General features: G+C 42.0%; 1 protein-coding gene and 1 long non-coding RNA gene across 5 annotated transcripts in view; one reads left to right on the top strand and one right to left on the bottom strand.

The window, feature by feature from the left end:
- The window catches only part of ZNF804B (zinc finger protein 804B), a 334,148-nt gene extending 320,855 nt beyond the window's left edge, over window positions 1-13,293 (top strand). For all 4 annotated transcript variants that reach the window (XM_083405712.1, XM_083405711.1, XM_083405709.1 and 1 more), the window contains 2 exons: window positions 5,707-5,837; window positions 7,642-13,293. In XM_083405712.1, the coding sequence (XP_083261838.1) occupies window positions 5,707-5,837; window positions 7,642-11,158 (3,648 nt within the window). In that variant the 3' untranslated portion in view covers window positions 11,159-13,293. The remainder of the gene's footprint in view (window positions 1-5,706; window positions 5,838-7,641) is intronic.
- The window catches only part of LOC310660774, a 176,315-nt gene continuing 170,281 nt past the window's right edge, over window positions 7,598-13,631 (bottom strand). Inside the window, exons 3-4 of the long non-coding RNA XR_014503632.1 lie at window positions 12,311-12,419; window positions 7,598-11,180 (exon numbers count right to left, since the gene is read on the bottom strand). This is a non-coding gene — a long non-coding RNA (uncharacterized lncRNA). The remainder of the gene's footprint in view (window positions 11,181-12,310; window positions 12,420-13,631) is intronic.

Raw genomic sequence — 13,631 nt, 5'->3', positions numbered from 1 at the left:
AATGTATCAGTTTTCTATAGTTCATCCCACTGCACAAAGTTATTCCTGAGCTATCCCAGTAATACTCAAAAATTACAATGACATATTGTTTCAGAAATGAAAGAGCAACTTGAAGAGGATTCAGCTGCCCTATTTCTCCTTGTCTTTCAACATAATCTTCCACATCACTGTGGCTCCCCTAAGCCAAAAAGATACAAAGTCACTATCAGCATGTTGAATCTGTGAGGGCGCATATTTTAAGGGGATTGTAGTTCTGCTTTGGTATTTAAACTCAACCATTTTCCCTTTTAACAGTAAATAATTCAGATTTAGGGAGGTTGGCAGGGAGGTTGCGCATGTGAAGAAAGGAAAATAAGATACCGTGTAAACAAAATATAAGGTTTCGGAAAGGGAAGGGAAGGGGGGAAAGTCTGCACCCTACACACAAATTTCCAAGGAGCAATTAAAAGATTAGAAACTCATTTGAAGACCTAATTAGATCCCGGACAGCAAATTTAAAACAAAGGCATTTCCCAAAAAGCACACAACTATAGTAGCAGGTATGAATGACCACCAGCAGGTACTTTTCATGTCACCTGGTTTCTTGAAACTTTTGCCAGGAGACAGAGTTGTGTGCCAGTCAAAAGGTGACCAGGGACCCTTTCCCAGTACAGCTCCAGCTTCTTGCTGGATATTTCTGCTATCACCAGAGATCACTGAATGAGCAGCTTTTTATCTTTCTTTCTTTTTTTTTTATTCACCAAATGGACACAGCCTAAAGGCTTGGTAGCAATTAGAAATTCCATAAAACATAGCAGAGACATGGCTGTTCAAAAAGGCCATTGGGTGATGATTGTTTTTTTGTTTCCTGTTAACCTGCACTAGAATTATTACTCTGTTGTTGTTGTTGTTGTTGTTTTAAAAAAACCATGGTGGGTTTAAATTGGGTTTTTTATTTTGAAATATTATTTCTGTATCTACTCCTTAAGTAGAAAGTAGGGTGTGATATACCATAAGTCTTTAGAAATAAAATAGACAAAATGAAACAAGGAGTTGGTATATGAAGGTTAACACTAGCACCCGTCACCATGACTTGCATCTGAAGAAAAGTTAGCTTTAAAAAGTTCACAGAATGGATGTTTCCTGTCCCTGCTTCTACTTCACAGCCACCTGTGACTCCCCCTCATTGGAGTGGGACAAGGCTTGGTGAAGATGAAGGAGCTCCATGCTGACGGGGGTAGCCCTACAGCAGGTGGATGTGCACCAACCTGGCGTTCCCCCACCCTTAATAATGAATGACGCCTGTAGAACATGAGACTCTGAATCTGAGGGTTGAGGGTTCGAGCCTTACCTTGGGTAAAAGGTTCCTGTATTGCAGCGGTTGGGCTAGATGACACTGGTGGTCACTTCCGACTTTCTGTGATTTCATCCCAACAATTATGTATGAAACTATACATACTCCTCCAGCTCCGAGGGCCTTCTGGCCGTTCACTCACTGCGAGAAGTGAGGTTACAGGGAACCAGGCAGAGGGCATTCTCGGTAGTGGAACACTCTCCTGTCAGATGTCAAGGAAATAAACAACTATCTGACTTTTAGAAGACATCTGAAGGCAGCCCTGTTTAGGGAAGCTTTTAATGTCTGGTGTTTTATCACTTTTTTATTACTATTATCATTAATTCTGTTGGGAGCCACCCAGAGTGGCTGGGGTATGTATGCATAACACAACAACACAACACAATTTATTACCACTGCCTCTCCTATGAGCCCCTACCCTGAGCAACGTGTGCAGGGGATTGCTAGGGAGAGGAGAGGATAGTAAACTTTCATTCTGTGAATTCCTTACATCATTTTAGGATCCAAGTCCTGTTTGGGGTAATTTGCTCTCACCTGGCAGCCTCCAGGCCCCAGTTGTCTCAGGAGCCATGAGAACAAACTAATAAGCAACAATGTGCCCCTCCAGAGCAGCTCTTTGGGACACAAGAGTCTATAGACATGAGGGATGGGTGGGGAACTCTCCTTCTGTGAGCTTCTTTCTGTTAACTTATCTTAGGAGCCAAGTTCATTTGAATAGTTCCTTACTCTGCACTCCTTCCTTATCCCTGACAGTAAGACACTGAACAACTGCCTCCACTGTTGTGACATCTTGAATAGAATGTAGAAATGAGATACTTCTGGGAAGCTGCAGCTGAACCTGGAGACACAAGTCCTACTTTAAGTTTTCTTTGGCATAACCATCATTTGCATGCATGAGGATGGTTCACTCATCCAATGAACTGGACAGAGTCCCATTTATTTTGATTAGTGATGAGCCCTTAGATTTCTCTGGAGAGTGTCCCATTGGAGGGAGAGGGAACTTTGCCCCGGGACAGAAAATGACCAGATAGGGCCTGAGTAGCAGTGGGAGATGAGTGGGTGCTACTGTGCAAAATTTACTACAAAGCTCATTGCATCTACTCACTTAAATAAATTTCATAGCAATATTATTAAATCGCGATTCCATGGAACAAATTGAAATGCATCAGTTAATTTTAAAGTTGCCTTTCTCGTACGTTTAATCCTGAAAACTAATAGCCATTCAAAGTTATTTTTAGAATGCCAGTTACCATGGTGAAAGCAAATTCTCTTACTGCTCTTTCTGCCAGTTGCTTAAATGGCTAATGCTGTATGCCTCAGACATACATTCCAATTATGCTTTTTAATAATTTTATCATAGTCATTTTATGGTTGGGATTTTGAAGACATTTTACAAATCACGCGGTTGGCTCTACTATATTAATGCATGGTTTGTGTCAATTTGGAAAACTTAAAACGATTTTAAAATTGTGTTTTGTGTCTAATATACATCGTCTTTCTGAGGAAAATGTACATCCACCTTTGAAATAAGATGTAAAACTGGAATTGTAGGTTTGAATAATTGCCGGAAATCCTTCCAGCCCAATGTCATGCATTTTTACTCAAATATAAAGCAACTTTATTTAGTAGGACTTCCTATCTAGTAAGTAAGAATGCAAAGGACTCCAGCCTTCTCTTAAAACATTTGAGAACAGTCAAAACTAGCAAAGTAGTGGAGAATATGATGCAGAAGCAGGAGTACATTTGGGGGTTAGATGAGTCTTGCCAATTGGCTAGTTTCAGCCAATCAGATGCAGGCATGGCTTATGTCACCTGGCCAACCAGATGTTGGCTCTCCAGTCTATGTAAGAGCTCCATATTATCCCATTCAAAGCTGGGACATTGCACAGAAGAGGGGGAAACTTTGCTGAACTTCAATGCTTTCTGCACTTGCACTGACACTTGAATTGTCAAGAAAATCTCTCGGGCTAAAGTGTAGATGTAAGCATGCTTAAACCTATTAAAAAAACCCAATGCTCAACTCTGCAAAGTGTACATCACATATTAAGTATGAGACAGGGGTGTGCATCAGATCTGTGTACTTCCAGGGTGTAAATGTGCATGTCTATAGGGGTGTGGGCTTTGACAGGACCAAGTGATGCCCACCCCTCCCCTTGCCCAGCCTGCCAACTCAACCTCCCTACCAAGTCTTGTGTTTTTGCATACAAATAGCAGTTAATTCAAGCAATGTGATATTGTCCTATGCTTGCCAATGTCCTGGATGGTCTTATGGTACCCAAGTAATGCCGCAGGTTGTGCTGGTGCAGAAGTCCTTCCATCTAATCCTATGCACCTATTTGCCAGTGCAGTAGCTGGTACAATCAGGCTGCAAATGTCTTGCAATTGTTATTCATAGGAACCAAAGAACAAAGGAGTCAAATTTTGTAAAATAAATCATACTTTGGCACATTTGACTAGGTTTAGCCAGCCAGTTAGGTACCTAATGGCATGAAAAAATGTAATTGCACACTTAAATGTATGTTAATTCCCAAGCCCTCTACCTTGCTTGAGCGCCCTTATGGATGAGCGCAATTATTTCGATACTGTTCAACAGTGCCTTTTAGTGAGCTTAGCATCTTTTGCGTACATGGTTAGCCATACAAATGCTACTGTTGTATATATATATTTGTGCCCATTCAGCTGGGCCATTTGTGGATGTTGTTTGGAGAAAGATTTGAAGGTTTATTCAGCTAGTTCCATTTGGGTACATTTTGAACAATACAATTTATTTCATGGATTGCATTCAAGCAAGCACATCTGAGGTCAACTAATTCTCATGGACAACTGCATAGTAAAATATGGTTGGCCAAGGCATGGAATCAACCATAAGATACCTGAAACAAACAGCATGGGATATCCATAAATACTTGATTGGAATAGAACTATGCATATGGACAATATCAGGGGGGAAACATGTCTGCCCTTTAATATGTGCATATCTGTTATTTCAGCCTTTATGGGTTGTTTCCAAATAAACCATATGCAGAGTATCCTACTCTTATAATTTAAAACCCAGGTAGGAGTGGGGGGAAAGTAGGAATTATTTAATTGCTGTTGCTGCTTCTTTGGCAATCACTCGTAGCCGAATAAGATTGTTTTCCATGAACACGGTCTTAACAGTGAGTCAATAAATGACTGTGGAGGCCAATTCTGGATCCATACGTCCTTCCACAGTGGAGACATAGGTTTCTGGGTGGCAGCTGATCACAGTGAGGATTTGCCAAATGTGCCTTCCTCTTAGCTCATTCCTCCTTTTCACCCTGAGTTTGTGCTTCTTCAAAGTCCATGACACCTTTGGTAAAGGCTCTTATCCAGTTGGAGTGCTCACAGGCCAGTGTGTCCCAGTTATCAGTGCTTATGTTGCATATTTTTAGATTTGCCTCGAGAGCATCTTTAAACCTCTTTTGTTGTCCACCGATATTTTGCTTCCCATCCTTGAGTTGGAAATAGAGTACTTGCTTTGGTAGATGATAATCAGGCACCCGAACAACATGACCAGTCCAACAAAGTTGATGTTGAAGAATTGTTGCTTCGACTGGTGATCTTTGCTTCTTTCAGTACACTGAAATTAGTTTGCCTGTCTTCCCAAGTGATGTGTAACATTTTTCGGAGACACCGTTGATGAAATCTTTCAAGGAGCTAGAGAAAGAATCAATGGTACCAAAAATTCATATATTTGTTGTTGGAGCCAAACAGCTTTATGCTGTAATGGTTTAGGTTATGGGGGAACAATTGAAACCAAATATTGACTTTGTTTTCTCCCCACTTCTCCAAGATAATACAAAAGAGCTATTTCATATGCCTGTGCGAGTAAAATTGATACCTATTGGCTAGTATCTACGCCATCATGCAACATCATGCTACGCCTGGCATGCAACATTCTCACTGGAAAATAGTTTGCATCTTCTAATAAGTAATAAGGTGCTATGCACCCTAAACTTGGTGCCAGAGACTGCAAGGGAAATTTCAAATGCCACCCCACGAAACCAGTTCAGGGTGCATAGCACCTCTGGTACACAGCCTAATGCTACAGCTGCTCTTGGTGCTTTCTGGGTTGTTGTTGTTTTTCCTGTTGCATCTGGTTGTAACAGTCATGTTTGGAGATGCAGCTCTTCTACCATAAAGTGCATTAGACAGAGATGTGAGTTTGAGTCAAGCTGACGGATAAATATACCCCCCAATCCCTCTGCTCACTGGGGATTACTTATTACATTATAATTGCATTTTATCAGCTTTGCCTCCTGTATCTTGTCTGGTTATGTGTAGAAACACAAAAGCATCAACGTGCTACGAAGAGATGCATCATCTTTTATTCTTGTGCTTTTCTTGCACAGAGGCTGAAAGAGCTAAAACAAAGGGAATTTGCACGGAACGTGGCTTCAAAATCCTGGAAAGATGAGAAGAAACAGGAAAAAGCACTCAAGCGACTCCATCAGCTGGCTGAGCTGCGGAAGCAGTCAGAATGGTAAGCATCTGGAACTTGTATTACATTTTAATCTCATATCCACCCCCCTGGCAGTCCCAGAAGAAATCTCGGTAACTTTACTCCTGCTTTATATAATGCACAGATAATCATCACATGCCCTGCAAGCCCTTTTTAAATTATCAGTGATGCCAAAACATCCTTGCCATAAAATTGGAATCCCTGCATTAATTCCTTGGCATTTGAAGGCTGGGGTTTTTATCCTCTTTCTAATCTGATCAGAGCAGACATATTTTTTATTTAAAAAATAGTGCTGTGCTGAGTTTTCAAGAGCAAACATTTTCAGTCCAAAACCATAAGATTTGGAGAAAATTATCCCCTCCTCAGAAAAAACAAACAAACCTGTTTCCCCCCCATGCTTTTCAGACTTGTAGCCTCTCCCAACAGCTGCTTTGGCACCATTATTGTTTAGTGGAGGGGGCAGATTTTCCTTGCTGTGTGAGCCAAACTAATCAGAGATCATCTCACTGGTGTAATGATGTCACAGCATCACAAATCCCATAAGAACTGGTGATGTGGTGATATCACAGAGAGCAAGAGAAACACTTGCATTGCCATCACTGTAAATGGAATGAGAAGGAACCTGACAGACCACTACATTGTCTCTCTGTCCTACCGCACAGTAATAGGAGGTTCACTGCCCACCAGCACAGTTCAGTAAGACCAGAAGCATCATTCTGAATGCTTCTGGAATGGGATGATACACCCCCTCTTGCCCCTTCTCCTCTAAAAATTGAAAGGGTTCAGGTAATGTTGGAGGAGGAAAAGAAAAGTGCATGAAACTGGCCTCCTGTTTCTCTCAGATCTGATATTTAATATTTCACTAACAGAGCATTTCACTTTATTAAAACAGATCTGAGTTTAATGCTCTTAGCAATTTGTAAAAATTGCTAGGAAAAGGGGGGAAATAAGCCCCAAATCTTTATTTGCTTAGTCTAGAAATCCTTATTTTCATTTCTCTGCACATATACAAACTCTCCAAATAGTTCCTTCCAGGGAACTAAAATAGCATCCTTACTGTGAAAGAAACATAGAAATGGAGAGGATTCCAGTAGGTAATTTATACTGTATCACTCAGTTACTTATACCGAGTCAGTCTGTTGGTCTATCTTGCATTCACCTGCTCTGGCAGCGACTCTCCATCACCTTTTCTTTCCCTGCCGCATGAAATCTTTCACCTGGAGATGACTGAAGCCGAGAACTCTTTCATCCCAAGCATGTGCTCTGCAGGCTGCTAAACTAGTAAGTACAGGTACGGTACAGTACAGTGTACAATACGTAGTGCAAAGGCTTCTTGAAGACACAGCAGGGCAAAATTACCTGCCATACCAAAGCATTTCAGCCTGTGGTCAGCCTGCCAAAAAGAGTGCAGTATTTGGGCTGTGTCTAAGTAGGTTCTATTCACAGTAGAGCCATTGAAATCAATGAATATAGGTTAGTCATGTCTATTCTAGAGCTGGGCAGTACTCCAGTTTATTACCCTGAAACCGAAATGGTGTTCACATCGCAATAGTAATTTCAGACTTTTTGAGCTGACAATACATTGTGGCTCCACAGCTGCCATGATGTATTGGCAGCTCAGAGTGCCTTCCCCTGAACAGGTGAGTTGTGTTTTTCCTCTTGGGGCAGTGGGTTGCTCCAGGAGGAAAGACACAGCTCACCTGCTTGGGCAAAGGCAGGCAGGTGCCTTGGAGGGAACCCCATACTTCTCAGTGAAAATGACTACTTTCTGAAATCTAACATTCATTTGTAAATCAAGTGATTTTATTATGTCATTTATTTCCAGCATTGCTGAATGCAGACCTGCGTTTAAATCTCCCCAAGTGGTTGTAGAAAAAGAGCCGACGCCGCAAGATAAACTTCTGTTAGCTCAAGAAGGCAAAGTCAAGAATACAGCTGAAGGAAAAAGCATCACCAGCAGCACTTCAGAGAAGCAGCAGGAGCTTTTGCTAAGCAAGAACCAGTCTTGCATAGAGACACACCGTTTCCTTAGAAGCCACATCTCTCCCGCATTCTCCTGTGGCACCAATGGCTGCAATCGGGCCGGGGTGTCCTTTTCATTCTCTAAAAAAGTCCACCTGAAGCTCGAGTCATCAGCATCCGTTTTCAGTGAGAACATGGAAGATGCATATGACTGCATCAGATCCCCTCGGCATAAGGCAAAGCAGACTTCCGAAGAGTGCCGTGCGTGTATACATATGAGGGACGAGAGGAAAGCAAATGTGCATAAACGGTTAGGCACCATTCAAAGTCACCCCGACAGCTTCGCCTCCTGTAATCTGGCTCGGAAAAATCAACTGCAGAAAGAAAACAATCAGTACAAGGACAGAGAGCAAACAGAAACTCATACTTCATTTCGTAAAGACAAACTACATCTTCCAGATTTGGATTGTTCTGGGTCTCCTGGTGCAAAAGAACAAGGAGGAGAGTTGAACGAGACCCAGAAATCCTTGGAAAACGTTGTTACACCTCAATGCCAAACGAATAACATTTGTATGCAGCAAAACACTTACAAGCACAGTGATGGCCTGTTACCAGAATGTGTCTCTGAGTCCTTAGCCCAACGATCATCTGAGCAAGGACATCAATGTGAGGGAAACTACAATCCCTGTGTATTCAAACAATCTTCTGATTGTACAGAAGCTGTCAATGCAGATGCTGAAATGCCTAGTGATAATGCACTGGTTCGTGAAATTAAGCCTAAAGCATTGCCTTTTCTTCATGTACTGAGCAAAGATGGCAGGACAGCCTTACGGTGGCCCACAGAACTTCTTTTGTTTACAAAAACAGAACCCTCCATTTCCTATGGTTGTAATCCATTGTATTTTGATTTTCGGCTCTCCTTATCTCATAGAGAAAGTGGGCATCATGAAGTCGACGAAGAAAGTCCTAACGAGCACTCAACAAGAACTATGGACATAGATGGAAATGACGCCTCAGATCTAACTGAGAACAAGCAACTGTCCAGTGAAAAAGATAATCAGTCTTTGAAGCCAAAGAAGAAAAGAGCTCTAAGCCTCAAAAAGTCCCGGCCAAAATTGGATTCAGACACAGAGAATGAAATGAGTCAAAGTGCTCCAAAGTACATCTCAGATGATTTGAATGAAAACCTACCTGAAGTGCCTGCACCCCTTGATTGCTCAAAAAGGCGTTACACGAGAGCAACAAGTCCCCACACAACGATGCATGTGAGATCTTTAGCACAGCAGTTGCAGAACTGTGAAAAAACTCTACAGGAGGAAGTAACTGAAAACCTTTGCATTTATCCCTTGGTGTCTAGGACAAAGAAGCAAAAATGTGCAAAATGTGATTTAATGTATGCCCAAAGACAAACTGACCTGGATTTGGTCACTTGCAGCAGTGACATAAGTGACAGCGGGAAAGATTCCATTCTCGGATACAAGTTAGATTCACCCAGGGAGTCCATGGGAAACGAAGGCAATGGGAATTTTGCTGGTTGCTGGAAATTCACTCCTTTGCAAAAGCCCTTTTCTGACAGACAGTCTAATTATTCTGACACTTCTGTTAGCAGTGCAACTAGTTACGCTAGTTGCTACTCTAGTCACAGATCAAGTGATCACAGCAGAAGTCATTTGCCTTTTTGCTGCAAAAGGAAACAAAAGCCGGTTGAAAGGCAGAAATGTAAACACAAAAAGCACAATTGCATTTCATCTTCTGATGATGCAGATGGGGGCTGCCTTTTCAACAAAACAAGTCAAAGATCTAGAAACTGTGCACACAGGCATATGGCAAAATATCAAAGACATTCGAGATATAGACATTTACTACAAAGAGATGTATCAAAGCAAAGCAGGAACAGACACCCTCTTTGTAAACACAGCAGGAGCAGGAGCTACAGCAGCTCCAAAGGTTCTTCCACCCAAGATTCAGGAAGCAGCGAAAGATCATCAAGCTGCACCAGATCAAGAGCCAGCAGTTCGGGATCCCTTGCAAAAGAATTGGTGCATGACTGGAACAAACACAAAAAGGATATGAAAAGCACCGACAGAGCTGAACCAGGAAAATCAGACTCTGCACACTCAGACTGCCAGAATGAAAGTTGTCCATCAAAACAAGTTGGAAGCTGCTCCATCAACCACTTAGGAAGGAAAGCAGTGGGGAAGAAGTCATTAACCGCCAAACTTCTTTTAGAGAGGGTGAAATCAAAGCGAAACCATGAGCAAACTCAGAACACTGAAAGCTTTTCAAATACCTGCGAGAAAGATCTCCCCCATAGTCAACCAGGTGTTAAAGGTGCATCATCAGTGGAGAGTGAAGCAATGTTACCTTTGCTTGAGAAAGCCCTTCACATTGATACGAGCAGCAGGTGGAACAATGGAACTGGCTCCGTGGAAAGCAGCACAGGCACAGAGCGAGCCGAAGCTTCAGCGATAGATAATATTATTCTGACAGCTAGCACTAACTATGGCAATAGCCTGCTTAATGACTTAGGTTATCAGACCCAGAATATGGCACAGGACACTGCAACAAAGCATCAACCGGATCTCTTACCTGGTGAAATGCAGCCCCTACTACAAAGCTGTGACTCGGTGCCAAATGGTTTTCCTGGTGCTTTTCCTTCTCATGGATATTCTGCTGTTCCCAACCTAACAGAGACCAAAGAAGAACACCATGCAGGTGTAGACTTGAGTGGAGTGGAAGGGGATCTGAACTGCTACTCTGACAGTGCTATGCATAAATCCGGTGAAACAGAAAACAAGACTGAGCCGTACAGTAAGTGCATCCCCTCTCCTTTAACGCAGCAGCCTATAACCTTTTCCCCGGATGAGATAGACAAATATAGGTTTCTTCAGCTGCAGGCCCAGCAGCATGTGCAGAAACAGCTTGTGGCAAAGCATCTCAAGGTTGTGCCCGCCCCAGGACCAGCTGCCTTCTCTGCCTCCCCAGCTGTCCCTGTTCAGCAGCACTCGTCTGTTGCCACCCTCCGCCACACGCTGCTGCAGAGCTTTGCCCTGTCCACCGGAGTACATCCTCACAGCAGCCATCTTTCCCTGACTCATATACATCCATTCTCACCGTCGCCTTTTGCTCCATTCTCACTCTCGCCCTTTACTCCGGCCTTCGTGCCCGCGCACTCGGCGCTCCTGGCGGGACACCCGTTCCATTTTGTATCAGCGACTCCCATCCACCCATCCCATCTGGCAATCCCACCGCTGCCCCACGCAGCCTTTATTCCTACCCTGTTCACGCCGCAGCTGAACGCAGCGGCATCTTCTGCCGTACATCTCAACCCCTTGATCCATCCATTATTCCAGACTCAAGAACTTCAGCATCGTTCCTGACCTTGTCGGAGCTGTTGGTTATCTGGAACGGAAATGAAGAAGGTGTCATTTTCCCTTTTAAAATTGCAAAGTCATTGTCCTATGCTCCAAAAGCAATTTAGAATGACAATTCCCATTCAGCAGCCTAATTGCATATCTTATGAGAGACATTGCGGAAATCAAGGTCTGGCTGATGCAGCACATGATTGTTAATTTGATTTTCACATTCCTTACAATAATAGCCTTCCCAAACCTGTTGCCCTCCAGATATTATCGGACTACTGTTCCCATCATCCTGACCATTGGCCACATGGGCTGGGGCTGATGGGAGTTGTAGTCCAAAACACCTGGAAGGCATCAAGTTGGCAGAGGCTGTCTACAGCTTTTGTACAGCCTTTTATGCTGTAATAGGCTTGTGGACATTTTAATCGTTTTCACAATAAACGTAAGTTAGAAGTACAGGCATCCTCCCACATACACTGAGGTTACATTCCAGGCCCCCATGCACATAACCAAAATCACATAAAGTGGGGAGCACCCTCTAAAAAGCCACAAAACACCCATTTTTCCCCTGCTGTCCCATTTCCCTCTTCCCCAAAATATCTGGAGTTGAAGCTCTGGGGCCAGCTGGAGGATGTGCAGAAGCAAAGCCCGCTTTTCTTTGCTTTTCTGGAAAGGTTCACAGGCACTTTGTTGAGAAGCCCTTTTCCTCCAGGCAAATACATCTGTCAAACCCTCACATGGTACATAGGCATTCACAGATAGGGGAAACCTTTTCTGTGGTAAGCTGACCATTTTTTGTCCCTGTCTGAAATGTTGTGAAACTTGGCTTTCTAACAACATAATACGACACCTGTTTTGTCAGTACCAGTAAGAACAGGTCTGGTGTGGGGGTTTTTTCATTGCATTGTCAGTTTCAGAAGCATTCAAACAACAAGTGGAAAGGATTGTCATGCTATCGGTTTGTAAGAACTCCCTCCCCCTGCCCCCAAACACTGGAAGATGCAGCCATTCCAAACAGCCACTAAAGTACAGCAAATCGTAAGTTCTGACCTGCATCTTATTTCTTTGAAACTCAATTCCATTCAAACGTTGAGATGTTTTCTAAGTAAAACAATTCATTTCAGGATGCTAATTTTAAGATATGTGTTAATCAGACAGTGAGGTACTTACCCCAGTAAGTAAAATAGGAGGAAGTGGTTTATTTATGGACTTTTGTCAAACCACAAAGTATATTTCATGAACACCCGCTGGTGTGATCCACACAAAACTATGTCTGAGCCTGCAGCAAGACAGTTCAAAAAGACGACATTAAAAACAGATGTGGAGGCACCCTAAGACAGAATCAACACTAAATGAGGGTTGGGTTAGCCTTTTACCTGCACCATTTTCCCTACTGAAGTTGTCTTCCGAAGTTGCTATTTTCCAGCTTAAAGGTGGGCAATTTAAATCAGGAAAATGTTGGAAGGAAGGGTTTTTCCTCTCCCCCCCTAATGTCTAGACCCTGATCCAATTGCCCACTCCACTGGCCTTTAACATTAAGTGAAAGTGAGATATTCTGATCATGGATTTCCTACATTGCCCCAAGCTCATCCCTTAGAAGGATTCAATTTGCATTCAGCTTCCAGATCAACTTGCATTCTACAAAAGTAAAAAAAAAACCCAGGTTTCCCCAGCTGCATCTTCCACCAATTACAAGATGGAATTCCAATTCAATCTCACCTAGGGTTAGTTTTAAAAGTTCACTTTGTACAGGAGAGGGACAAAAGTGATCAGGCGAGACCAACCAATCAGATGTAACTGTTTCCCTGTTATGAAAGCCTCTCTGTAAAACACTGAACATGTCTGTTTGTTATGCAGTTTTGCAAAAAAAAAAGCAAGCAAACAAATAAATAAATATGCCACTTGATTCATTTTTCAAAGTTTTTAGTTTATATTGAAACTAAATAATACTCTGGCTAGTATAACCTGTAAACTAGTTATTTTGTTTTGTATTCTCTGTTTAAAAAAAAGTGTTTTATATTATACAGTAGATAAGTGAATTGCACTATTGAACATGCAATGCAGCTTTTTTTTTTCTTCCTTTCATTATTCAAGTTGTTCCTGGGAATGTAGTTTCATGCAATAATTTTTTTCAATAAAAATGCTTAATGACATAAGCAGCGTCAGTCATGCATTTTTAAATATCATACCAAAAGACAGCAGCAAAGTAAGATGCAGATGAGACAAACATACTCTGTATTTCAATCTACAGAACTGAAATGGGTTTAATTTAGACAACAAGCTGTAATGCTGAATTATTTTAGGCTATTTCTTTAAGAAATTTTTTTAAGCATGTGTTACTAGAGTTGATTCAATGGCTCTATAAATAAATATTACTTTTTTATTTAAAAAATCACCACTGATGTGTTTTTTTACAACCATTTTAATGGCTTTATTAAATAGTTTATGTATTCATTTAATATTAAATTTAACTGAGAACACACAGGGGTTT

This window comes from Podarcis tiliguerta (assembly GCF_965153285.1).
Source record: "Podarcis tiliguerta genome assembly, chromosome: 12".
NCBI lineage: Eukaryota > Metazoa > Chordata > Lepidosauria > Squamata > Lacertidae > Podarcis > Podarcis tiliguerta.
Note: the sequence above shows the minus strand (reverse complement) of the source record. Positions and strands in the feature narration are given on the sequence as shown.